The following is a 25,914-nucleotide window of genomic DNA, read 5'->3' as shown; positions in this document are numbered from 1 at the left end:
GATATAGTTGATTATCCTCCTTCTTGGAATCGATTTGAACCTTGAGCCTAGAAGATAATTGCTAACATGAAGCTGAAGGGTCTAATCCGCAGGGGGAACATGACATGTTCTTCAAGTGCTGATAAAAGATGAAGAATGCTGACTTGCTTTCATTGCTTAACAAGTTGATGAAGCTGACTATGCAAAGGTACTTGGTCCTCAGGGGGAATATCATGCACAAGTTTGTCATCATCAAAAAAAGGGAAATTGATGAGTTATAAGATTTCATAATTTTGATGATTTGATAAACAAGCAAGGGGCTAGGTCCTCCACTGGTTTCCATAAGAGCAGAGCACAACACAATAACAATTGTAAAGCTACTGCATTGTTCGACAGCAGAACAACTGTATGTTTTTCAAAAGGCTAAGGCTTCGGAAAGGTCACTATCCATGGTCACATGTTCCTCACATGCTCATTGCTTGGCCTCATATATATACAACATGTTGGGATCATTTGACCTAACACTTGCAAATCTGAAAATCATATTTCTCTCAAGTGTAGCCGCCACCTTTCTCAAGGTGCTCTAAAGAGCAAAGCCTCAACAAGCCGAAGGACCAGATCCCAGAACTGAAGTTGCTTTAAGTCCTTAGGTTTTTTGAGGGTTTTTGTTCCTTGTTTTATATATTATAAATCTACACTCCTTTACAGAAGGTTTTTTGTAGGTATTGTCTTTTTTTCTTTGTTTCCAAACAGTGTGTTAACACTTCGACTAGAGTTAGTCATTGTGGGTTGAATTCTCAAGGGGTTCCCTTGAGTAATACACCGGGATTGTAGTACAGTCTAGGTGTATTAGTTTCTCGACCTAGAGGAGTAAAAGGGGTAAAGGTTGTGGAGTTGTGTTGTGCGGGGAGATTAGTGATCTAGATTCACCTACAATAGAGGTGTTGTGAGGGGTAGAATTAGGAACCAATTCCGAGGACAAAAACTTGTAACCTTACAATTTGCTCAGTCTAGTGAAGCTGAAAGCCTACAGGAAGTAGGTCGTGGTTTTTAATCCCTTGAGCAAGGAGTTTTCCACGTAAAACATCTTGTCTTATTTACCTTTCCGCACTTAACTGTTAAACAGTTCAAGGACCTGGTACCCTAAACTGTTTTGGTGGAAGCATCGGTTCTATCATGTTTTCTGTTCCATTATCAATATGTATAGAACTTAATTCTAGCTTGATATATCAAGATCACACAAGAATGTGCATCTAAAAAGTTCTATAAATCTATTATTCAGTTGCATTGACACCAAGGGAGCAAGAGTAAAAGATAAATCTAGAAAACCCCTTTTTTTAAAAGAAGGAACTTGAATAAAAAGCTCCAATTTCAAATGAATATTAGTTAGAATCTCTAGGATAGAGTCATTAGAGCTTTTACACAGGCGTTGACCGACGGACCAAAAGTTGACCACTCATGACACTGTAAATAAAAAAAGAAGAACAATTAGTTATGGATTTGTCAAACACATAATAAATGAATTTAGTTAGGATATTAGGATCTGACCTCTTTATGTAATAATAGCAGAAATCAGCCAAAATAAAAGTTTGAACAATTTCTGATACAAAGATCATTGGTATCCACAAGTATCCCCTTCCAGCTAAATATAGATACGCTCCACGAGTGTCATATACCTATATAAATGAATGCATAGTGGTAATTATTGAGTTTATGAGGACGGAATCAGAATTTTCACTAAAGAGATAACGTAAGCATACGAAAAAGCCAAAGGAATTCAACATCTACTATATATATCTAAAAATAATTTTAACCTTGAATATATAGTATTATAATTTTTCAATGATATCCTAGCTCCGCCCATGCTCTAAATTAAGAGGCTCAAGCAATAGATATGTCTTTCAGGACTTCATGAGAAACATTGTGAGGTCCAACAAAGGGATATGTAAGTCTTATCTTAAGTTTTAAACTGTTATGAGAAAATATTATTAATTATTTTTAATTTGTTTATTATGTCTACATTGTTTTTTTCTTGAACCAAGCAAATGGATGTATATTTGTTGACGGGTGACAGTGAGGGTTGAAACCAAAAACCTTCAGTATTATCCGAAATTGAATGAACCACTTCATGTAAAAGCTTAAATTGATAGAGTTTCTTTTACTTAATTTACTAGTGGCCGAGGCAGAATTTTTGGTCCTATAAAAAATGGAATTTGTAATTGTGGGAATTATCGAGTAATCGGTGATGAAAAAGAAGACCCGAGTAAGGAACCATGGCATATATGTTTGGAATAGATTCCATTTTGAGAGAGTTGAAAAAGCACTATCTCGTTGAAAGGTTTTATACAGCTCGGAATTATTGGAAGAATTCTTAATGTCGGAAGAACAAGTTCTTTCTTTGACCTTCCTGCGAGTTTCTTCTAGTTTGTGGGGAGTATATAGAAGTCGGATTGATCGTCTTTCTCTGAGGAAGAGTCGAAATAGAATCAACTTGAATTCGGGACCGCTATTCGAAATCTTAGTGAAACACTGGATTTCTTATCTCATGTATGCTTTTCGTGAAAAGCACAAATTCCGCCTTTTATAGGACCAAAAATTCTTTCACAAAATAATCCATCTTTTTCCGATTTATTAGTTTTGTAATGAAAAGTATAGGGTTTTGTTACCTCTCCTAAATGCTTCTGAATTGATCTCATCTTTTAAGAATTTTAATTTTTCTTTGTTGCTTAATAACCTTATCATTAAATAAAATGCGCTTTATAGCAATATCACATATACATTTCAACCTCGAATTTTCAATTATGAAAAAAAAATTAGAGAGTCCATTAGTTCACGAATCATGACAAAAAATTTATCTCTCTAAATAGAAATCAAAATTGAATTATAGGAAAGAAAGAATAAAAACAAAAAAAGAAAAAAAAAGACATCCCTCCTTTTTGCTTTTGCAATTTAGATTCTTTTCTTTCTATTTTGATTTATTTTATTTCATTCCTATTCTCCTTTCTCAGAAAAAGGGCCTTTAACCAAAGTAAAAGATTACTTCGTTCTTGATAGTTATTTACTTACTCAGTGGATAGGAACATACTCTGGATCAGAATCATGGGGAGTACTTCTTGATCATTTCTACGAACGTAAAGCCCTAATTCGAATTCCTTTTATGTACAGAAGTATCCTCTTGGTTAACTTACATAATCTCAATTACTAATCCTTTGTGTATTTTGGTCTTCCTAACCATCCACTCATTTTTGCTTTCAACCTCCCGTTGTGGAAATCTATCTATGGCAATAGACAGTAAAACTCCATACAGTTGATCTTTTGAACCCGCTTCAAGCTATCATGACAATTCACCAATCTGGGGGTAAACAATCTCTATTGCTTATGTTTGCTTTTTTCACCGTTTGATTCTTGTACATAGGAAATGAGACTCAACCTTTTACCTACAAATGCAATGTAGGCATTGGGTTCGACAATAATGATATCCCCCAACATACCAAAACTAGCTGTCACTCCACCAGTTGTCGTAGATGTAAGGATTGATACATAAAATAACTTTTTATTTAATTGATAATCATATAAAGCAGACGATATTTTAGCCATTTGCATCAAGCTCAAACTTCCTTCTTGCATGCGCGCCCCCCCAGAATCCCACACTATATTAAGAGGTAAAATTTGATTCGCAGCATGTTCAATCAAACGGGTGATTTTCTCTCCGACTACGGATCCCATACTACCCCCCATAAACTGAAAATTCATAACTCCAATTGCTACGGGAATGCCGTTTAGTTGGCCTATGCCTGTTTGAACAGCCTCGGTTAATCCTGTCTTTCTTTGATAAGAATCAATACGATCTTTATAAGGCTCCTCCTCCGAATGAAATTCAATGGGATCCAGAGAGACCATGTCTTCATCCATAGGATCCCAAGTACTCGGATCAATCAAAAGTTCAAAGCCAAAGTCAATGGGGGTACTACTGTGAAGAAATTGAAACCTCGAGCTCGAGGACGTAGTTTTCTGATAAAAAGATCGACCTGTCATATAACTATTGTAATGAAAGATATATCTTTAGATGATGAATATGTCGAGATAGATTCGTTACAAAAAAACGAGATGGAAAAAAAAATCTACAGCTATGATGTATCGTGATATGTATAATAGTGGGGGATTATGGGACAAAAAATAAGGGGTATTTCCATGGGTTTGCCTTGGTATCGTGTTCATACCGTTGTATTTAATGATCCCGGTCGGTTGCTTTCTGTTCATATAATGCATACAGCTCTGGTTGCTGGTTGGGTCGCTAATAACTAACGAATAGCAAGTGCTTTTACTTGTGTGGATCCTATTTCAATGGGAACTTGATGAGTCGATCCACCTACACGTCTTACTTTTACTGTTATATCGGGAGTTACTCCACGTATTGCTTGACGTAAAACGGATAGTGGATTTATGGAACCTCACTTACTAGTTTGAAGTTGAAAAATCGATTTCATGCAAATTGCACACTGAGCTTTTGGTATAGGTGTCCCGGGGTTAATAATCTACGAAGAAAGGAGGGGGAAGGACAGATCAACCAAACCTTTTCTTCTGTATGAATCGATATTATTCCATTCCAAATCCTTCCTGATACCTCCCAAGGAAAATCTCGAATTTGGATCCCAAATTGACGGGTTAGTGTGAGCTTATCCATGCGGTTATGCACACTTTGAATAGGAATCCGTTTTCTGAAAGATCCTAGCTGCTAGTGGCCGAGGCCTGTACTGAGCCCGGGCCTAATCTCAAAGCAGCAGGCTTATTATATTTAGTAGGCGTTTGGCCATAGAAATCAAAAACTTTTTTCACGTTTTTTTTGAAATTTTGGAGTTGGAGTTGTGTTTGGCCATAGTTTTTGCATATTTTGTTGTTGAAATGTACTTTTTCAACAAGGTTTTTGTTGTAAAAAATAAGTTTTGGTTGTTTTTCAAATTCCAAATATTTGGAATTTTCATGGCCAAACACTAATTTTTGAAAAAAGTGAAAAACAATTCCGGAAAAAAAAAATGAATAATTCTTATGGCCAAACGGGTCCTTCGTAACTACAATGTATGTATGAAAACGGACTATATACATCAATTGTAAAGATAAAAGATACACAAATTTTTTAAGATACACTTATAGTCATGACGTATGTATATTTGGTGCAAAGATTAAAAATACATTGAGTATCTCTAACATGTTCCTTACAGCTGTTAACAAAGTATCTCAAGGATGATCTCATATTCATTTCAAGTCATGACTATAGGCTAAAAAAACCTCATCTACACCACATGTTTACTAAAAGAAAATCTTAGTTATAGATGTGAGAAGACCAAATAAAGTTTCTCCAGAAAAAGACCAAATATTTTTACATAGATGAACCAAAATTTGTGCTTTCCATTAACTCTTATGGAGAAACAACAACCATAACCAATATATGTTGTTTGAGGAAATAAGATCTCTTGGCCTCTTACAATTTGAATATAAGAAAATGACTTTTTCAGATTCCTTATGTATTTTTTTCAGATCTCTTGTATGTAAAAAATGAATATCTCTTGTAAAAGGATTATAAAAGTAAAAAGAGTTTGTAAAGGGCCAAATAAACATTTCTCCCGTTTGTCCACTCCTCTAACTTTCAGTTTTCTTCTGAAAGGACCTCCCATCACTCTCGAGGTCTACACCACCCCCTTCATTATGGAGAATTTCAACTATACACATGCAACTAAGTAGGCTTTTATTAAGTCAATTTTAATAGCACGATTTCAAACATGTGCGTCCCAAGAAAAACACATGAACAAAAGTAGAAAGTGATTGTTATAATTGACTCACTAATTAGATGAGACAAAATGGAGCTAGTGGGAGAGGAGCAAAAGTGATTGTTATTATTGCTTTTCTGTTTTTCCAGTTAATTTTTCTTATAATAACTTGTGTGGTTTCTTTTATTTTCTTTCGAGAGATCATTCTTGCTGTTATTTTCAATTTTCAACCTTTTAAATCATTTTCATGAAAGATGTCGTTTTCTTCTCTAAATATTTTGCTTGAGAAAATAAGGAACTGTTAAAGTATTCAACTTTCAAATTAGAACAATAAATTGCAAAATAACATGCTTTCTGTCACGGGCCGCCTCCTTCATAGTGTCAGCGGTACACTAATGGCCCGTGCGGCGCCCGTAGTCCAGGCGGACTACGAGCCAGCCTAATGATAGTCCCAGGACTCATGGCACGATCTTGTGTCCATGGCTTTGGAGGCTTAGCTTCAGCGGTGCCGCTGGGTCGATGTCAAGGCCTTGGCCTTGCCTTGCTAGTATGCCCCTGTGGCATGTTTCATATGTTGGGTCTTTGCCTGCACTCACACCTGGGGTTGGCTACGGACATGACAGTCCCTCGCTTGGTGCTGAGCGACGCTGGTGCGCGCACAGTCCAATCCTCAGGCTTGACACCGGTCTGGTGCCGGTGCACCTGAGCGGTGCGACACCTGAGTAGGGCAACTCTTGAATCCTTGGCCTGTGTCATGTGTGTCCTTTGTAGTATGCCTATGATGAGGCTTTGCTAAATGTGGCCCTCGCGACATACTTCCGTCTTGCATGGTGCAGTGTCGCCCTACGACTGCACCTCTAGGCCAACGGACCTTTGCTCGCTAGGCTGAACCTGAGCCAAGCTCACAAGTCAACACACGAGGTTCTCAGGAGAGGTGCCTCGAGTGTCCAATCGGCACGTAGGGCTTTCTCATTCTCAAGGATAGCCCGCAGGGCATGATCGGTCCATACGTCAAGCCTCCGGCCCTTGTTGGGCGCCCAACGCTGGCCTGTGGCCGAGCGCCGCCCATAGAGTTGTGTAACTCGTATGGGTACCTAGGATCCATTGGGGATGCCTAGGCAGGCCATTGAGGTTGTCCCCCAAGGTTGCTCACTTAGTACGGCTTGATGGTGGCACGCACGGGGGAGGCTGGCTGAGCTGAGACACCTGTACCCCCCCTTATATATGCTTTAAAAATAAAAGCCCAAGTTTTAGCACTGGACATGATTCTGCCCGATAATCATACTTGGCCTTTCTCAATGATCCGAACTCCAAATGAGGCGCCGTCTGTTCCTGACTGTTTCTCTTGACTTCCTTCACTCCTCCATGAAGTTTCATCTCATCCCCATGCTCGTGGAACGAGATATGGCCTTAGGGAGCTTTGACACTGACACTGCTCCTTGGCTAAGTCAAGCCCTTAGGTAAATGATGTTCAAATGACGCCAAACTTGGTAAGCACATTCAATAACATCCTAGGAAGGGTGTGTTCACCCGAAATCCCAAGATTCCATCCATAGCTCGGAAACGCTCGGGACTGACACTCAGGCTCGCACGGGGTCGCTCGTGCGTCGACGACCCGTGGGCTCATCCCGGATACTTGTGGAACTTCCTTGCTACTCTTAGGATATGCAATGGAGCATATCTATGATGATTGTGGACTCCCGTCCGTCGGCACCCATGTTGGTGCACGTCGCCCGCACGGCTGACACTGCCGGCGCGGCTGGCACTGCCTGTGGGTTGGCACTGCCTGCACGGCTGGCACTGCCTGTGCGGCTGACACTCGTTTGGCCCGTTCAGGGCGCATGAGGTTACGGGCGCCAAGGCACATTGAAGGCAGCCCGTAACATTTCTAATGATAAATAAGTATGGACTCATTCGCTCATAGAAAATGGGATCAACTCCCCCATTGCGTATTGGTACTTATCAAGCATAGAATAAATCTGCTTTTCCCAGAGATGTGTGAAACAGAGAAGATAGATTTTTCATCTTGTTCCTCTTTTTTCTCTATTGTTGAGTTCTGTAACACCATACAAATTCCAAAAAATAAAAAAATACGTAATAAAGAAGTTAAAGAGTAGATAAACTTTAATTTTGGTATGAGAAGAGAGAACGTGCAAGTTTGCGAATGATAAAAGTTGAATGAATAGCGCAGTAGTTTTAAAAAAAGTAGAGTAGCGACCTTTGATTGATTGAGAGTAATTCGTACACTGCTTACAAGGACAACTTGATAAGTCCGAGGTTAAAAAATAATATGAACAACAGAAAGTGATGGGTAAGATTAATAGTCTGTTTAGCTAAAAGGACCTGTTTGGCCATGATAATTTTTCATTTTTTTCGAATTTGTTTTTCACTTTATTTGAAAATCAGGGCCATGAAAATTCAAAGTTTGAAAATGATATACAACTTAAAGTTATATTTGGAATTTAAAAAATACCTAAAACTCTGTTTTCAATTTGTTCACTTCCAGTACATCCAAACAACCAAATATTCTTTACAAAAACTATAACCAAACACAACTCCATCTTCAACTCCAACTTCAAAATTTCAAATAAAGTGAAAATATTTGATTTTCATGGCCAAACACCTACTAAATTTCTTAGAAGTCAAAATATGTATTTTCTTCACAAAATTTCTTTCTTTTGGTGAGTTGGGGTGTTTGACCAAACTTTTAGAAAAAATAAGTGTATTGGAGGAGTAAAATTGTTTTCCAGAAGGTGAAAAAAATAACTTTTCTTCGCAAACACTTTTGTACTTTGACCAAGCACAAATTCTGTTCTAATATTGACAATAGTATTTTTTAAATTAATTTGCCAAACATAAATTATTATTTTCAAAAGTATTTTGCCTAAATTATTTTGGACAAAAAATATTTTTTAAAATAAACAAATTTAAAAGTTTATACATTAAAAAGTAGATCATAAGAACAAAAGGTAAATTTAACATTAAAAAATAAGATCAAGACCTACAATAATTAATTGAAAAGGTCGATATTAAGTTGAAATTTTTTGTGAGAACTACAAATAAAAAAGCCCTTGATTGTCCCTTATATATAGTAGTAATATCTCCGACAGAAAAGGTAGCGGTTTGGACAAAATACTCTACTTAATTTGATAATTATAAGAAAACTAACCTGAACAATCCAATGAGCACAACTCAAGAATCTTTGAATACCCAATGCAAACACATAATGGGCTGTAAATGGCTCGATTATCTGAAATGCAATAATATGAATTGTAATAAGCTCTTCAAGGAACAAATTACTAAATGATTTTTCTCAGTAGAAGAGCAGATAAGAACCTGAACATTCTGCATTAATCTAAGTTGAGGCAAGACTGAGATGGCTTCTAAATATGCAGAAAAAGCCCAAAGCACATCAAGTAATATAGCATGACGCGTAATCGGATGGATTATGACTGCTACAATTGCACAAGGCACAATCTGTGTGAATCGTGGCAGAGCAAAACCATCAAGAAGCTATTTACTTCACCATAAAGAACATCCAACAAATTCAAACTATAGAGTATGATTGCAACAACAATATATATAATCATGTCAAAAGAAAGCAACTGGGAAAAAATGTATTTACCAAATACCATATGGGCACGGTATCCAGATCTGCCATGTAGGAAGACTTCAACTTGGACTTCATCATATGCTTGACCCAAAATGTTGCAGCAAGTGTAACAATATCTAGAAAGAAGTGTGCAGGTGCTACCATGATGTAACCACAAAATAATCTTACACCTAAAAATGTAGCTGTAAGCACTTGAGTCTTCAATGAAAGGCCTAATCACATCAAAAAGAATTAAAAGATGATCATCAGATGAATGGTGAAAATAAAAACAATTATCAATAAAAAATGCACTACAAATACATGTTTAATTTGATTATAAACTAGAAAAAGATGTTAGGACCGAAATAAAAAGGTGTCGAGCGGAGGCTAACAAAGCAAAGCTCGAAAGACGATAAATTAGACAACAAACAAGAAATATATCAAAAGAGACACAAACATTTAACGTGGTTCGGTCAATTAGCCTACATCCAAGGGCAGAGATGAGTAATCCCCTATATAAACAAGTACAAAATATCGAAAGAAATAACCTCACATAATTCACTCAGAAAAAAAGATGTTCACACAAGTGACAAAGTAACACTTGTGTCTCACAAATTCTGCCTCTAAACAAGACTCTCAAACCCCTTAGAGCTACATTATGGATGTTGTCAACTGAGAAGGAAGGAGTCTCAATTTATAGGAGTCCAAAACATCTTTCCTTTGAGAAAAAGGATTAACCAGCTATGAAAATTTATATTTTTCTTTTAAGAAAAAGAAATTCAATTATGACAAGAAAATCGGGACACACGCCTAACAAAAGAAACATATAGAATGAGGAGCTTAGGTAAATACCAGAGCAAGTCTTGAGAGTAGACAACTTGTAAATCAAACATAAGAGTCCAATGAAATGAACAAACTCTGCCAAAACGAAGAAGTGATTGTGTTTTCTGATGAATAACTTGAGAATCACCACCAAAGTAAATGAAGTGACAACACCTAAGAAAATCTTAGCCTTTTTTGACTGCCTTTGAACCCATAAGAACAGCTTCTTTGATGGAATTTGCAACTCCTTCTCACCCATTTCTCTTTGCAGTATCTCTTCTCAAATTGATAAGTTGAGAAAATATTGTCTGTATATATGTATACTTCCTCCATTACATGTAGACTGTAGAATAGCAAAAATATTTGACCCGAGAGGTAGACCAATCACAAATTTACACGTTGTCTTGTTATTCCTCCAGTTAACACATAGATGGACGTTGAAGTAAAACACTGATCATGTGAGAGCAACTTAAGTTTAGACTAGTTCTAAATTCCATATCATTAATATAATGTAATTTGAATTGAATATCAAGAAAAGATGCCATTGGCATTAATGAACTTGTCTACTACTCATACTTCATTAGTACTTCCCATTGACTATTGGGATAATTATATCTATTTCAATTAATTGTAGCATGTATATCATGTGTTTCTTTTTTCAATTTTTATTACTAATATATTGCATTCAAATTTTTATCTATATCTTCGGGGTTGGGCATATATTTTTTTTTTTTTTGATATTGTTATTAGATTTATTTGGCCATAATAATGGTTTTATGCCATGTCGATCTTGTTTTAACTAAAATATTGAACTGAATTACTAATAAAATGAATCAGAAAATCGGAAATTTTGGTTCAATCATTGTTTCGTATTAAAATATACTCCCTTCGGTCCAAACTAAATGCCGTTTAAGTTTTTGGCATAAATGTCCATTACAAAATTATTTAATTTAGCATTAGTGTTGAAGGTTATTTGACAAAAATTAATGCCTTCTTAGCTTTCTGAAGGGTCGCTTATTTTGGACCAATAGTTAAAATGAATTTATTTTAGATCGGAGGCGGTAATTACACTCATAGTCAGAAAATAATCTCAAAGATGTTTTCTTTTGGCGAATAAGTGAGTTATTCCTTAACCAAATTATTGGTGTGAAATCAGGCTATGCTCTTTTTTCAAAAATATTTCATGAAAAGGAGTACTTATGTCAATACATTACTGTAGTCAATATACTAGAGTAGTCATTGTTATATGCTATTTTATTTATAAAATTATTAGTTTTTAAAGTACTGCCACAAAGTGAGTTAAAGTACTTAAAAATGGATTGTAAATACTGTAATTACTGTCAGCAAAAAATGAGATCACGTGTTTAGTGCATTGGTTTCCTCCATGACCATTCTTCGATTTGATCCGGAACTGGAAGCTAAGGACCAACAAATAAGAAAGACTCTTGACAATATTTGAACTGAAGATTTAAATAAATAACGTAAGATCAAAGGTAAGTTCTTTGATAAAGTTAAATGACGATACGTAGAAGACGTCATAAACTAAGATAAAATAAAAAGAAAAAGGTAAAGGGTGTTGTTTACAATAATGATGTTTAATGCATATAATGAAAATGGGTAACCCAGAAATCACCAATACAGGAAACCTTATATTCCAAACAAGTTTTTTATTTTTATCTCAATACGATTAACAATTCTTGATATAGGAAAGGCACTTTAATACAAACTTTGCAAAAATAAAATAAAATGGAATTCATCCAAAAAGTTATGAACCATTTCAGCTACGTTTCTGTTACTTGGTACTAAGCTTGGCAACCGGTTTGGACCGGTCAAAACTGGTAACCGGTTATTAAACCGGCCGGTTTCCGGTCTAAAAACCGGAACCGGCCGGTCCGAACATTAAAAAAAAACATTTTTTTTTATTTTTTTGTATAGTATATATATATTATAGTATTTATTAATATATTGTAGGTATATTTATATATGTTATATAAGTTTATAAGTAAAGTTTATATATTTACTAACTAACAACATATATGTATATATATATTAAGTTATATGCTTAAGTTATACTACATATACCTAAAATATATTAAGAATATACTTGTAATATCAATATACTTAAGTTATAAAATAGAAATTTACAAGCTTAGAAAAAACTTAACTTATAAATAACTTAACTAACAGAAAAAACTTAACTTATATGTATTATAACTTAAATAAATATATATATTTAAGTTATATGTACACTATATACATTTATATATGTTTAAGTTTTATATGTTTAAATTTTTCTTTTTTGACCGGTTTAACCTGTCCCAAAAATGCAAACCCAGACCGGTCACCGGTTAACCGTGACCAGTAAACCGGTTCCAGTTACTGGGTTGGACCGGTTAAACCAAACCGGTTGCCAGGCTTACTAGTAGTTGGTACTAAAAAAGCAGTACTTGCTTAAAAACTTTTGGGATTCACATCTCACCCTTACAATTTTTCCCGTTTGAACATATTTCAAGTTTCACTGCTCTCTTCCAACTCTCTACATCACTTATATTCACCTTAATGATTCTTGTGGAAGTACGCTTTACCAGCTTGGGTGTCAACTATCAAGTGGACGATTAATCCAAATTTCAGCAACAACACAACATACTAGCGTAATCCCACAAGTGGGGTCTAAGTAGTGGGGTGGGTGGTGTGTACGCAGCCTCACCCCTACCTTGTGAAGGTAGAGGCTGTTTCTGATTTAATCCAAATCTCAGCATAGTACAAAGAAAACAAAAACTCCAGAAAATTAGGTGCTCGAGATTTCTAGAATCAAGATCAGACATAGCAATGCATCAAGCAGATTTATTTATTTATTTATTCATCCAGTTGCATTGGCAAGAGTGGAACTAGAGAAAAGAGGAAAAGATGAAAAACAGAAGATAAGAGGTAGAAGAAGCTCCATATCCACACCATAACACAAGAAATACAACATATGTTACATTTTGTAGCATATAGTAACTTGGAACTTCTACACCGGCTGTGGCAGGCGGACCAGAAGTTTACCGCTGATAACACTGAAAGTTAAAAATAAAAATAAATAAAAGTAATTGTCAAACACACAGATGAAGATATTATCAAGAAAGCAATTGAAATGTTGAGCTACCATGGCTCTCACCTCTTTACGTAATAGTAGCAGAAATCTGCCAAGATAAATGTTTGAACAATTTCTGCCAAAAAGACCATTGGTATCCAAAAGTAGCCCCGTCCAGCCAAAAAAAGATATACTCCGCGAGTGTCATAGATCTGTATATGAATAGGTGTAATTCTTAAGTCTCTGGAATTATAGGGAACAAAAAGAAAAAGGGACGGGGGTTTATACAAGTGTTCAACTTAATCCGAAAGTTATAAGCCACAAAATAACACTTCAAAACAAACCTGATTAATCCAATGAGCACAGCCCAAGAATCTTGCAACACCCAATGCAAACACATAATGAGCTGTAAATGGCTCAATTATCTGAAATGCAAGAATAAAACTATAAGTTATTCACACTAGAAAGTAAGGTCTGCAAAAGAACATGATTTTTCTCCAGAGTGAAGAACCGATACAGACCTGGACATTCTGCATCATGCGAAGCTGAGGCAGCACCGAGATAGACTCCATATATACACAAAATGCCCAGAGAACCCGGAAGGGGAAAAAATGAGCCGTAGCAGGATGGATAAAAAGGGCTGCAACAGCGCAAGGCACGATCTGTGCAAAGGGTGCCATGGGAAAAGAAGTGTTAGTGAAGCTATATACTGGGAACATTAAGGGCTTCCAACTATTGTAACTATCATGCACATAAGCAGCTATGGGAGCGGTACCAAGATTAAGGGTGTGTTTGGTATGAAGAAAAATGTTTTCCACAGAAAATGTTTTCTTGGAAAATAAGAGGTTTCCTTGCTTATTTTCTGGTGTTCGTAAGTTAACAAGAAAATATTGTCCTAAGAGCATTTATATGTAACATAGGAAAACACTATGGGATGGGGATGGGGAGTGGGGGGTCGGGGTTGGCGGGGGTGGGGTGGTCAATGGTTGGGGGTTGGGAGAAGACAATGAGCTTGGAATGCCGCTTATGAAACGTGTTTTCTCTACTCTCACTAGGAAGTCGTTTTCCTCATTTTAAAGAAACTTGTTTTCCTACGGAATGGAAAATTGGAAGCTCCATACCAAACACACCCTAAGATGGAAAGGAATGACACTTCTTCAGAAGCTAAAACAACTTCAACATATTTATTTCCTAAAAAGCCGCATAACAGCATTTAAATTCACACAGTTCGCATAATTTACAGACAAAACGTTGAAGTCAACCACTAACATACTAGACCTAGTTGTCACTAGTCAGGTAAATCATGTAAAGTATAACCAACAAAGAAAAACTACAAGATACTTTTTGCAAAAAATAGAATATTGAGAATCTCAATTGTGATATCAGTTGTACTAAGTACACGCAGCCTTAACCAGCAGAGCTGGAGTTATTTTCATAATGTGTGGTAGAATATGTCAAGTTGACTGCATATAGACTAAAAACCTGTAAAGCGATTTCCAGCTAGTAAATTTCATTATCTGATTTTTTCGACCACTAAAACCTAAATATCAAACTAATACAATATCTAAAAGTTCTACATTTTCAACATTGAACAGCTACAGATGTTCCCACAAAGCAACAGATGACAGTTAAGCATCTAATTATGAAGAAATTAAGTACTATTACAAGGTTCAGTTTGCGCAGTAGTGAAAATAGAGGAATAGATCTGATGCTCAGGAACCACATAAAAGTGGGGACATTGGAGTAACCTTTTTTAACAAAATGAAAGGAGTTTGTCACATTGAACGGCTTTGATTTACCCAAAAGAAATGCATGACACAATGCTATACATTGCACATTATCTCTATTATTTGTTTACAACCATTTGACTGACAAAACCATAAGCACACATATGCATTGGCATAATAAAATCATATATTGTTGTCAGTGATAGATGTATCGGAAACATCCTTCAGTACTTTAATAGAAAAATCTTTGATCTTCTTCCTCATATTTTTCTTGTTCTCTTGGTAAACAATCTATGTATCCATTTAAAATATCACAAATTTCTGGAATGATTCACTGGCAAAGGAGAAAAGACAAAGTCATGGTTGGAAGAAAATAATATAAAAGATTATAAGAAGGTAAAATAACACCAACTCTGCAAGAAATATACGTGGTACACAAATCGCAAAAAGGGATCAGTATAAAACTAGAGTTTGATTATCAGGACAACAGAAAGCAACTGGAGAAAATGTAAATATTTACCAAATACCAACAATGCATAGTATCCAGATCTGCCATGTATGACGACTTCAACTTGAACTTCATCATATATATTACCCACAATGTTGCCACGAGTGTAACAAAATCTAGAATGGTGTGTATATCTCCTTCCATGATGAAACTACACAATACTCTTGCAGCCAGAAATATCGCCGTAAGCACTTGACTCTTCAGTGACAGGCCTTATCATAGCAGGTGAAGAACGATCATCAGATGAAAGGTGACAACCAAAAGCTGACGATACTTGAAAAAAATAGTTACAAATTACAATGGACTGGACAACTTTTGAACTATTGCATCTGGCTGTAATAACATGGGTTTGGGAGTTGCACATTTCACATGACAAGATTTTATATACACATTCCACATGACAGAGATTACATATAAAAACATACTGTTTCACCTATCAATTTGTAGGAACACAGAGGCATTTCAGGTACTGAACAATACCTTGTCTAAGGGTGTTGGATCATACAAAACTTTGCAACTTATTCAAAATGTTAAAATACACCGCCTAAGTGTTTTTTACTGCTTCAGCCAATAATGAATCATTATTAAGATAATGTTGCTAATCAAATATATTGACTGCTAAGAACAGAACAAATTAGCGAGTTAGCTTTTAGGGGGCTAATGGGGTCACAAATGAACATTAATCATATATAAATATACATTCAGACTCATTAACATCCAAAATATGTAGAATCTTCCTAAACATATCATAATATGGACATTTTGTTACGACTTCCAGTAGCACCATTAGATCTTCAATGAGGGGTACAGTTGTTATATCCTTATCAAAAAGGGGTACATTTGGTATAAAAAAAATGTTTTCCATGGAAAAAGAATTTTCTACGGAATATTGTTTTTCCTAGGAAATCATTTTCACTATAAGGTTGGATAGGTAGCATATGGTAATCGCACAAGGTGTGTAATAAGGAATGAGGATACTGTTTTGGTGATATTTCCTTATGTTAAAGGTTGCCAACAATGTCTGAGTGTTGATTGAAATAAATGAGAGAGTATGAGCTCAGAGAAGTCCAAGGAAAGAGGGGAGTTTTCACTTCAGAAACTAAGCTCAAGTTGCAGAGGCGTGATTCTTTTCTTTGTGAAACATACATAATAGCTGAAAAATTCTAGGAGTAACAGATCACTATGACATCGGCAAGAAAAAACTCCAAACAACTTAATGTTCATATTATTTGGTACTTCTACAATTCATTGGACGTCCGTACTAATATCAGTTTTATTATGTACAACATAGGTGTCCAAAAATGTTTGAAACGCTTCAAACCAATAGTAGTGATAATATATATCACTCAAAACTCTAAAAAAGTCAAGTTTAGAAGTCAATGCAGACTTCTAAACTACATACAACTATACAAGCCAGTACTACAGAAGTCAAGCAAATTCCTAAATCTCCATTGTTAGATAAATTGTGCAGCAACTTGATATAGAATAAGGACTTATTCCAAATGATTACAACCCAAATTATCGAAATTGTTATTTTTAGGCGGAAAATGGGTACAAAAATGAGATAGCCCTACAAACACACTGCACGCCCATATAATTATCTCAACTTTAAGATGACAAAGAAGTAGCACTATAAAAGGAAAAGGAAAAAAAACAGAAGAAGTATTCTTTCAGCTGATCCACAGTCAAACAGTACATAACTTAGAAATTGAGTTTGTAAAATAACAATGAGCAAGTAAAGACTTGGAAAAGGCTTCCTTGTCTAATGTCTACGACGATCCATAAAGAGTTAAATGATCAAAAACATACCTAAGCCATCACTTTTTCACTAGTTTCACGAGTTTCACGCCCCAACTATCAGTGTTCGTTTTTCCTACCTGAACTACCACCATCTATGTATTAAAACACCACCCGAAGCTGATTAGATCAACTATTAGTTGTTCCCTTTACCTGAACTATCACCATCTACTCAAGCCAACAACTATAGTTGGGGCATGAAACTCACGAAAAAACGATACTCCCTCGATCCCAAAAACATTGTCATGCTTCGGAGGGTCAAACTAACTAATATTCGGTGTGAATTCAAACATAGAATCTTTAATTATTTTAACTAAAAATTACATATTTAGAAACTACATAAAAAGTATAAGGAACAATAGTTAATAATTCAAAATATTTAGAAAATTATGGTCAAATAAAATATCTTTGACTGTCCAAATAATAACTAAGACAATATTTTTGGGACGAAAGGAGTAGTTGAGTTATGTTTTTGACTATTATCTCATCCATAGAAAGAAAAAGTTTTCTTGGTAATGAAAGTCCAAAATTTTCTTGGTCAACGAAGAAATTTACTGAAAGAGGATTGACAAACGAAAGAAGAATATTCACACAAGAAAAGAAAATCACAGATAAAGCAAGAACTTCACACATAAACAGAGTAGAAAAAAAAAAGTTAAAAAGGGAGGAGGAAATTAAACTGGGTAAATACTTACCTGAGCAAGTTTTGAGAGTAGATAACTTGTAAATCAAACATAAGATTCCAATGAAATGAACAAGCTCAGCCAAAACAAAGAAGTGATTGTGATCATGTATGAGTAATCTTAAAGTAACCAACAACGTCAGACACGTAACGAAACCTAATACAGTTTTAACCTTTTTTGACTGTTTTCTAACCCATAAAAACAGTTTTTTTGCAGGGGTTTGCAAACCCTTCTCACCCATTTCTTCTTCCTTTGATTGAAAAAAAAAAAATCAACAAAACAAGAGATTATTGTTATGTAGTGTAAAGAGTAAAGAAAAGAAAGTGAGGGGTTTTGACTTATGAAGGATGTGGAAATAATGGAGCATGGAAGTCATTTATTACAGTGCCAAACTAGGTTCATGGTTCGGTTTGGATAAATCAATTTAGTCGATTTTTAAATGTCTAAAATCATAATTAAATTAAATAAAATAATAATCACTAATTTGGTTATTATCGGTTTGGTTTGATTTTCCGGTTTATAACTAGCAGTCATGAGACTTATCAGTAAAACATTAAAAAGTTGAAAAAGACATGTCTTTTTTTTTGTTCAAACGATAACTTTTATTTATGGTTTAAGGTGAAACATACATCATAGAAACATTTTTACTATTAGTGATAGTGTAGTACTCAAGTTATCCAAATTTGCTAAACTATTATATATAGAGCTAAAAACTAAACTATTATATATAGAAATAAAGTAGAGTATAAGAGCTTTTAGTTGTTGTTATAAACATACATATTAATGAAACATAAAGACTACCTAAAATTAAAATGAAAATATTTGAAATTAAAAAACTCTGTGTAATGATCTCAAACTTTGGGGCAGTACTTGCATTTTATCCTCAATTCTCCCATTTTATTAAAAAAAACTTTGTGTAATGATCCCAAACTTTAGATGTTTTTCCATCATTATCCCCAAGGCTAGGGTCTCGACTAAAAGAAATTGTTCTTTTCTGTTTTTTAGAAGGATTACCCACGGAAGAAGTATTAGGGCATTACCATGTGCTTGAGTTATAGCAAATGCAAATGTTACCGAAGTATCTTCTATAGGAACCTCCAAATCTACAACCTCTATCCTTTTCATATGAAAAATATTAGAAGTTTAGGATCCATTCAGACAAGAAAAAAGAAAGGTATAAATTCGGAAAAAAAAAAGAAACAACCTAAAATCAAATGGTTGACAAAGAAAAGCTAAAAATTTAAGTCAAAGACATTAGATTCTAAAGTGAGCTTCTGTTAGTAAGGTTAAACTTAACACTTAAAGAGTTAAAAGGCTTAAAGACATGGGCTTGGACATATTCTTAAAAACACGGGCCTTAAACAATCATGTAAAATAAGTAGAGAAAAAATCAAATTAATGATTAAAAGGTATAAAATATTTATAATTATTTATGAAAAATTAATATTATACATATAAATAATTATAATCGGTTTGGTTCGGTTATTTTTTAATAGAACCATAACCAAAACAAATATTAGCGGTTTTTAAAATTTAAAATCAAATCAAATCAAATGTTAATTTTTTTATTCAATTTGGTTAAATTTTCAATTTAATTTTAGTTTTAATCAAAACCGCGACCAGCCCTTATGCCAACGACACTGGTAACATACTAAAAAAAAAAAAAAATCAGTGGGGGAATTGAACAATGGTTTACATGCTACAACCAAATCGTGGGAGTGACACGAGAAAATACAAATGATAGTTTGACACGTGTGTTCCTATGGATGACTACGCGACATTTTTTAGAAAAGTTTTACTATGTCAGTTGTGTTAGGCGAGACAAGGAAGTGGACTCACATTTTATTCACTTTTATTTGTCCAATATTTTTGTTATAAACTACTTGTACATATTGTCCGCTTTGGCGCACCTCACGACTTTAAAACGCGTATACGAAGGAGGAGGGCCACCAGGCACCATAGCTCACTTGTATAAATTGTCCGCTTTGGAGACTTCAGGCTCCTCACGGTTTTATAACGCGTATACAAGTAAAGGCTTCAGGCCCAGCTTATAAGCACGCACACAATCCCGTGTGCGAGCGATGTGGGAACTTCAAGTTCACAACACACCCCCTCATCGCGAGCATCGTGTTGATAACGTGTTATAAACTGCTTGTACATATTGTCCGCTTTGGCGCACCTCACGGCTTTAAAACGCGTATACGAAGGAGGAGGGCCACCGGGCACCATAGCTCACTTGTATAAATTGTCCACTTTGGAGACTTCAGGCTCCTCACGGTTTTATAACGCGTATACAAGTAAAGGCTTCAGGCCCAGCTTATAAGCACACACACAATCCCGTGTGCGAGCGATGTGGGAACTTCAAGTTCACAACACACGTATTATAAAATAAAACTATGAAGTAAATACACAGAAGAAATATGTAGAGAGAATATGTAGAGAGATATCAGATTATATTACTTCTGCTCTTTCAACATTGCATCTGTGCATCCTATTTATAGGAGCAACAGGACATGGGATATTTTGAGATATTTTGGGATATTTTGGGATATTTATAACTTAATGGATATCCACTACTTGGGCTATTTATAACACTCCCCCTTGGATGTCCATTAATAGATGATGTACCTCGTTAAAACCTTATTAAAAAAAACCCTGTGCGAAAAAGTCCTAATGAAGGAAAAAGAGTGCACATATCTAGAAATACGCTTTGAGAGTTGTCTCATTAAAAACCTTACCAAGAAAACTCAATGGGACAAAACTTGGTTAAGGAAAAAAGAGTACAACGCGTATTTCACTCCCCCTGACGAAGACCAAGATTCAGATGTCGGAGTCTTCGCATTCCAATCTTGAATATCATCTTCTCAAGAGTTGAAGTTGGCAAAGATTTAGTGAACAAATCTGCAGGATTGTCACTTGAACGGATTTGTTGCACATCAATATCACCGTTCTTCTGGAGATCATGTGTGAAAAATAACTTTGGTGAAATGTGTTTTGTTCTATCTCCTTTTATGAAACCTCCTTTTAATTGAGCTATGCATGCAGCATTATCTTCATATAATACTGTGGGTATTTTTGTATCACACTTCAAGCCACATCTTTCTCTGATGAAATGTATCACTGATCTCAACCACACACATTCTCTACTTGCTTTATGAATAGCGATTATCTCAGCATGATTTAAAGAAGTAGCAACAATGGACTGCTTGGTCAATCGCCATGATATAGCAGTACCTCCGCATGTAAACAGATAGCCCGTTTGAGATCGAGCTTTATGTGGATCAGATAAATAACCTGCATCTGCATAACCAACAAGATCTGTACTACCTTTGTTAGTATAAAACAGACTCATATCGCTAGTTCCCTTCAAATATCACAATATATGCTTAATCCCGTTTCAATGCCTCCGTGTAGGAGAAGAGCTATATCTTGCTAGTAAATTAACAGAAAATGCTATGTCAGGTCTTGTAGCATTAGCAAGATACATAAGTGCACCTATTGCACTAAGATATGGTACTTCAGGACCAAGTAGCTCTTCGTTTTCTTCCTGAGGTCGGAACGGATCTTTGCTCACTTCAAGTGAGCGAACAACCATAGGAGTACTTAAAGGATGCGCATTGTCCATGTAAAACCGATTTAAAACTTTCTTAGTATAGGCAGATTGATGTATAAAGATCCCTTTTGCGAAATGTTCAATTTGCAGACCAAGACAGAGTTTTGTCTTTCCGAGATCTTTCATCTCAAATTCTTTCTTCAAATATTCAATCGCCTTTTGGAGCTCTTCTGGAGTTCCAATGAGGTTTATGTCATGAACATAAATAGCAAGTATAATGAACCCTAATTTTGTTTTCTTAATAAAAACACATGGACAAATGGCATCATTTATATATCCTTCAGTTATCAAGTACTCACTTAGGCGATTATACCACATACGCCCTGATTGTTTTAAACCATATAATGATCTTTGTAATCTGATTGAATACATTTCCCGAGACTTTAAACCAAATGCTTCAGGCATTTTATATCCTTCAGGAATTTTCATATAAATTTCATCAAGTAAGCCACATAGGTCGTGACAGCATCCATCAGTATAAAGAATGTGACATCTTCTGTTGTTTGGACTGCTGGCCCAATAAACATTACGTTTACCAAGATGGATCATTTTACTTGGTAATTATTCTACGTCAACATGCTTTAAGAGACGTAGAAATCAAATCCTCACAACCTTATACAATATTGCGCGATATATTGTATATTGTCGACAAGATATCATGTTGTATCAGTTCGCAATTCGACATAACTTACTGAGATCTCATCACTTCATTATTTTCATGTACCTGAACCTCCTATAAGGTTTATGAAGTGTTATGTCGTAGCTCTTCAAGAGCACATTGCCTCCTTATTATGATCATTTGTTCCTCCCTTTTTCAAGGATTATTATATTTGGAACCGATTGGTCTACCATGCTCCACGCACGCTGTAGACTTTGTCCTTCAGGGACATTAAGAGCATTTTGCAGATGAAATATGAAATAGTTGGGTCAGCAAATGCTTCCAGCATTTGACTTGAATTATCTGAGGATCATACTGATGATAATTCACAACATATTTCTTAGCTGCTTATTCTCTCCCCCTTATTTTAGTGACATATGTCCCCATTTTCTTTGGGAAAATCCATCTGTGTGCATCATGGTATATCCATTAATCATGTACCGCACATCAAATGCTAAAAGATGGAAATATCTAGTTCCTGACCTTGAACCAAATATGAGGGGAGAATTTATCAAAATTCATTGATCTGAAGCATACAAGTGCTGTTGTATGCAATATATCATATCTCAGACCAACATCTGAAACTCTGTTCTCATAAGCAATGGTTTAGCTGTATTATGGAGGCATCCAATGCCAAACCAACTTAGATATAAATCAGCATTATCAAGATGATTGTCTTGATTACATATTCTGAAAATTGTGCTTCCAACTCAATTATTTTGAGCAAGCAACTTTATAAATGTCAAACTGCCAGTTGACAATAAACATACATGTGACTGTCTTAAATAGATGCATCTATTTAAGACATCACATTGCAGGTGAAGGGGCCCACATTCACCTTTTATATTTTTCAGAATTTTGGGGGATTCAGTCCCAACATTAGCTGGTGTAATCAACTTATCATGAGAACAAGCAACACAAACAAATTCTTGAAGAATCTTCTAGTTCTTCAATATGTTTTTTTAATACTCAATTAGCACATCAGATTTAAATCAGGACGATCAAAATGGCCTTGTCAACTGATAAAATTATACGTACCCGTAAACTTCAAGTTTACTATGACGAGTGTTATTTCTTTTAATAAACTTCTGGTTTACTATTGCATGAAATTTTATGTCAAAACTTCTGGTTTATTGTGACATGCGATCTCATCATGCTCGGGTAACGCTTTACACACGTGACCCTACCCGTAATAAGTTGGAGATATTCAATCTTCCAATCATCTGTAGTCTCAATATGATGACCATTTTTCTCGCTAGTAAACTTCAGGTTTACTATAATTTATTTTCCGATCGAAATAATTATGATCTGAGATGAATGGTACTATCATATATAAGCTCTTCGAGAGACATCAATTTGTTCACCATAATCATATATTATTTGGACACTGCTAGTGTCATGATACTTGTAAATAAATAATTAGCTCTTCTGGAGCCTTTGATCATTAATTTCTATTACCAAATATTTCTTAAATACTTCTGGCACCATTAAAGCAAATTTCGACACTACTGGTGTCACGAAATAAACATTGAATTCTAAACTTCAATATTTCAAACATCTCCTTCAGGGAGATTCATCATTAACTGAGAATTTTGTATCTAAGCTCAAACACATAATAATCAAATCCTTCATAAAGAAATACATTAATTGTTATTTCCTTCAAGGAAATCAATAACAACTAACCATAATGTATTAATGTGGTTATAGGAGAAAGCATTCTACTCTTCTTCCTTTTGCCTTAGAAATATGTTTCGACGTACGACAGGTACATGTAGCAATGTCTGAATTTCATACCACCAGAATATAACATCTACATTCCTTGTATTTTATCCCTCCAGGAGATAAGTTGTGGTATTTGTTCATTCACTTCGGGGAATGAAACCTGATTATTTAAATGTACTTGAAATACGACGCTCATCAATAGCTCGTTATTTTGCTCAAACACAAGAAAATATTGCTTCAAAGTATTTCTCAGATATTTTGGTAATTCTTTCTGCTTCAGGAGTAAAGTTTCAGAGTTTTACTGCTTCGGGAGTAAAGTTTCAAGTTTTACCACTTCGGGAGTAAAGTTTAAAGGTTGACTAATTCAGGAGTAAATTTTTGAATTCTACTACTTAGTAGATTTCAGAGTTGTTTCAGGAGTAGAATTAAAAAACTTACTACTTCAGGAGTAAAATACACAGGCTTACTACTTCTAGAGTAGAATTCAAAGTTTGCTACTCGTGGAGCAAAATTATGAGTTTAGTACTTCGGGAGAAAAGCATATAATATTCAGAATATTTCTTCTCAATTATTCTACCTCTTCTGGAGATGGATCATGATATTTTCACAATCAAATGCATGTTTATATTTATAGGCTTTACTACATATTATCACATTCACTTCAGGAAATGGATCTATATTTATAGCATTTATCAAAAGTTTTAATTCTTCAGGAATAAAACATAATTATCTGAACGCGCCTTAAGCATATCAAATCGTGATAGCTTATAGCCTCTTTTAAGATATTGTTACTTTAGGAGCAAATCGAGGCATACATATAATGTGAAGAATTTTTCTCTAACACATCTTCAATCATAAACACAATAAGCCCGTAAAAATATTACCATTTCTGGTGTTCACGGATATAAACTCATTTAATCAATTCATATTTGCGAACTAACCTTCCAATAGAATATTGGCATAAGGCCTTCAGCAACTTTGGTTTCAAGATATTTTGGCAAAAAGAGGCCGAAGTGCTATATTCCATAGTAATATTTAAAAAAAGAAAGGCAATGTTTCTTACTACGTTGATGGTGAGCTTCTCCCAAAAATCAGTTTAAAATTTTCATAGTTGTTAAAGTCAACAACAATCAACCATCAAAACAAAGATAGAAAAATACTTGGAACATGTTACCTGATCTGTTTAGACTAAATAAGTACTGCAAGTCCTTTACTTTATCTCCAGGAGGCAACGACTTGTACTCAGTGTAATTCCAAGAATTGCACCTTCGAGGCTTTCAAAGTATTTGCTCAAGATGGCTGAGGCTCGTGCTGATAACGTATTATAAAATAAAATTATGAAGTAAATACACAGAAGAAATATGTAGAGAGATATCAGATTATATTACTTCTGCTCTTTCAACATTGCATCTGTGCATCCTATTTATAGGAGCAACAGGACATGAGATATTTTGAGATATTTTGGGATATTTTGGGATATTTATAACTTAATGGATATCCACTACTTGGGATATTTATAACAAAAAATAAATTTTCATTTTTACTTATTATTTTTAGCATATCAATTTTTTTTTTTGTTTTACTTAAAGTATTAAATACTCGCTTTAAATCATTTTTCAAATTCAATAGAAATATGCATCAACTAATATGGATACATTAATAAATTATGCACTTTATTTATTATTTCTAAATAACGTGAAAAGTTTAGAGTGGACAAATAAAAATAAATAGGAAAAGTATTTCACAAAAAAGAGCTTCACACAATTAATATTAGTTGATATTAGTTGTGTGAGACGCATTTTAAAATTTGCCCTTTTTTTGGATTGAATTTATCAAATAGCTTAATAGCCGCCAAGCTGCTGGGAGGTCAAAAGTTTTTTTAGTTTTGTTTTTAAAAAATACTTATTTTTAAGAAGTGAGATATTTGGTCAAATTTTTAGAGAAAATAAATGTTTATGGGTAGTGGTGGAGCTAT

The 25,914-nt window shown here is 34.9% G+C and overlaps 2 protein-coding genes across 2 annotated transcripts; both read right to left on the bottom strand.

The window, feature by feature from the left end:
• Positions 1 to 1,397: 1,397 nt before the first annotated feature.
• LOC132610950 (uncharacterized) lies at positions 1,398 to 10,417 on the bottom strand. The gene is made up of 6 exons (XM_060325357.1): positions 10,189 to 10,417; positions 9,370 to 9,569; positions 9,081 to 9,221; positions 8,914 to 8,994; positions 1,528 to 1,655; positions 1,398 to 1,443 (listed from the first exon to the last, which is right to left on the bottom strand). Exons 1-6 carry the CDS (start codon positions 10,415 to 10,417, stop codon positions 1,398 to 1,400), a joined length of 825 nt encoding a protein of 274 aa, XP_060181340.1.
• Positions 10,418 to 12,982: 2,565 nt separating this feature from the next.
• LOC132610145 (uncharacterized) lies at positions 12,983 to 18,314 on the bottom strand. The gene is made up of 6 exons (XM_060324427.1): positions 17,959 to 18,314; positions 15,479 to 15,678; positions 13,753 to 13,893; positions 13,576 to 13,656; positions 13,316 to 13,443; positions 12,983 to 13,214 (listed from the first exon to the last, which is right to left on the bottom strand). Exons 1-6 carry the CDS (start codon positions 18,185 to 18,187, stop codon positions 13,169 to 13,171), a joined length of 825 nt encoding a protein of 274 aa, XP_060180410.1. The 5' UTR covers positions 18,188 to 18,314; the 3' UTR covers positions 12,983 to 13,168.
• Between the last annotated feature and the right edge of the window lie 7,600 nt (positions 18,315 to 25,914).

The sequence above is a fragment of the Lycium barbarum genome, chromosome 9 (assembly GCF_019175385.1).
Source record: "Lycium barbarum isolate Lr01 chromosome 9, ASM1917538v2, whole genome shotgun sequence".
NCBI lineage: Eukaryota > Viridiplantae > Streptophyta > Magnoliopsida > Solanales > Solanaceae > Lycium > Lycium barbarum.
Note: the sequence above shows the minus strand (reverse complement) of the source record. Positions and strands in the feature narration are given on the sequence as shown.

Coding starts and splice junctions, on each gene's coding strand:
- LOC132610145 (XM_060324427.1), bottom strand. CDS start 18,187: ATGGGTGAGAAGGGTTTGCAAACCCCTGCAAAAAAACTGTTTTTATGG. Junction 15,679..17,958: donor TACTCTCAAAACTTGCTCAG/GTAAGTATTTAC, acceptor TGCTATGATAAG/GCCTGTCACTGAAGAGTCAA. Junction 13,657..13,752: donor GCATGATGCAGAATGTCCAG/GTCTGTATCGGT, acceptor CTTGCATTTCAG/ATAATTGAGCCATTTACAGC.
- LOC132610950 (XM_060325357.1), bottom strand. CDS start 10,417: ATGGGTGAGAAGGAGTTGCAAATTCCATCAAAGAAGCTGTTCTTATGG. Junction 9,570..10,188: donor TACTCTCAAGACTTGCTCTG/GTATTTACCTAA, acceptor TGATGTGATTAG/GCCTTTCATTGAAGACTCAA. Junction 9,222..9,369: donor CCGTGCCCATATGGTATTTG/GTAAATACATTT, acceptor CGATTCACACAG/ATTGTGCCTTGTGCAATTGT.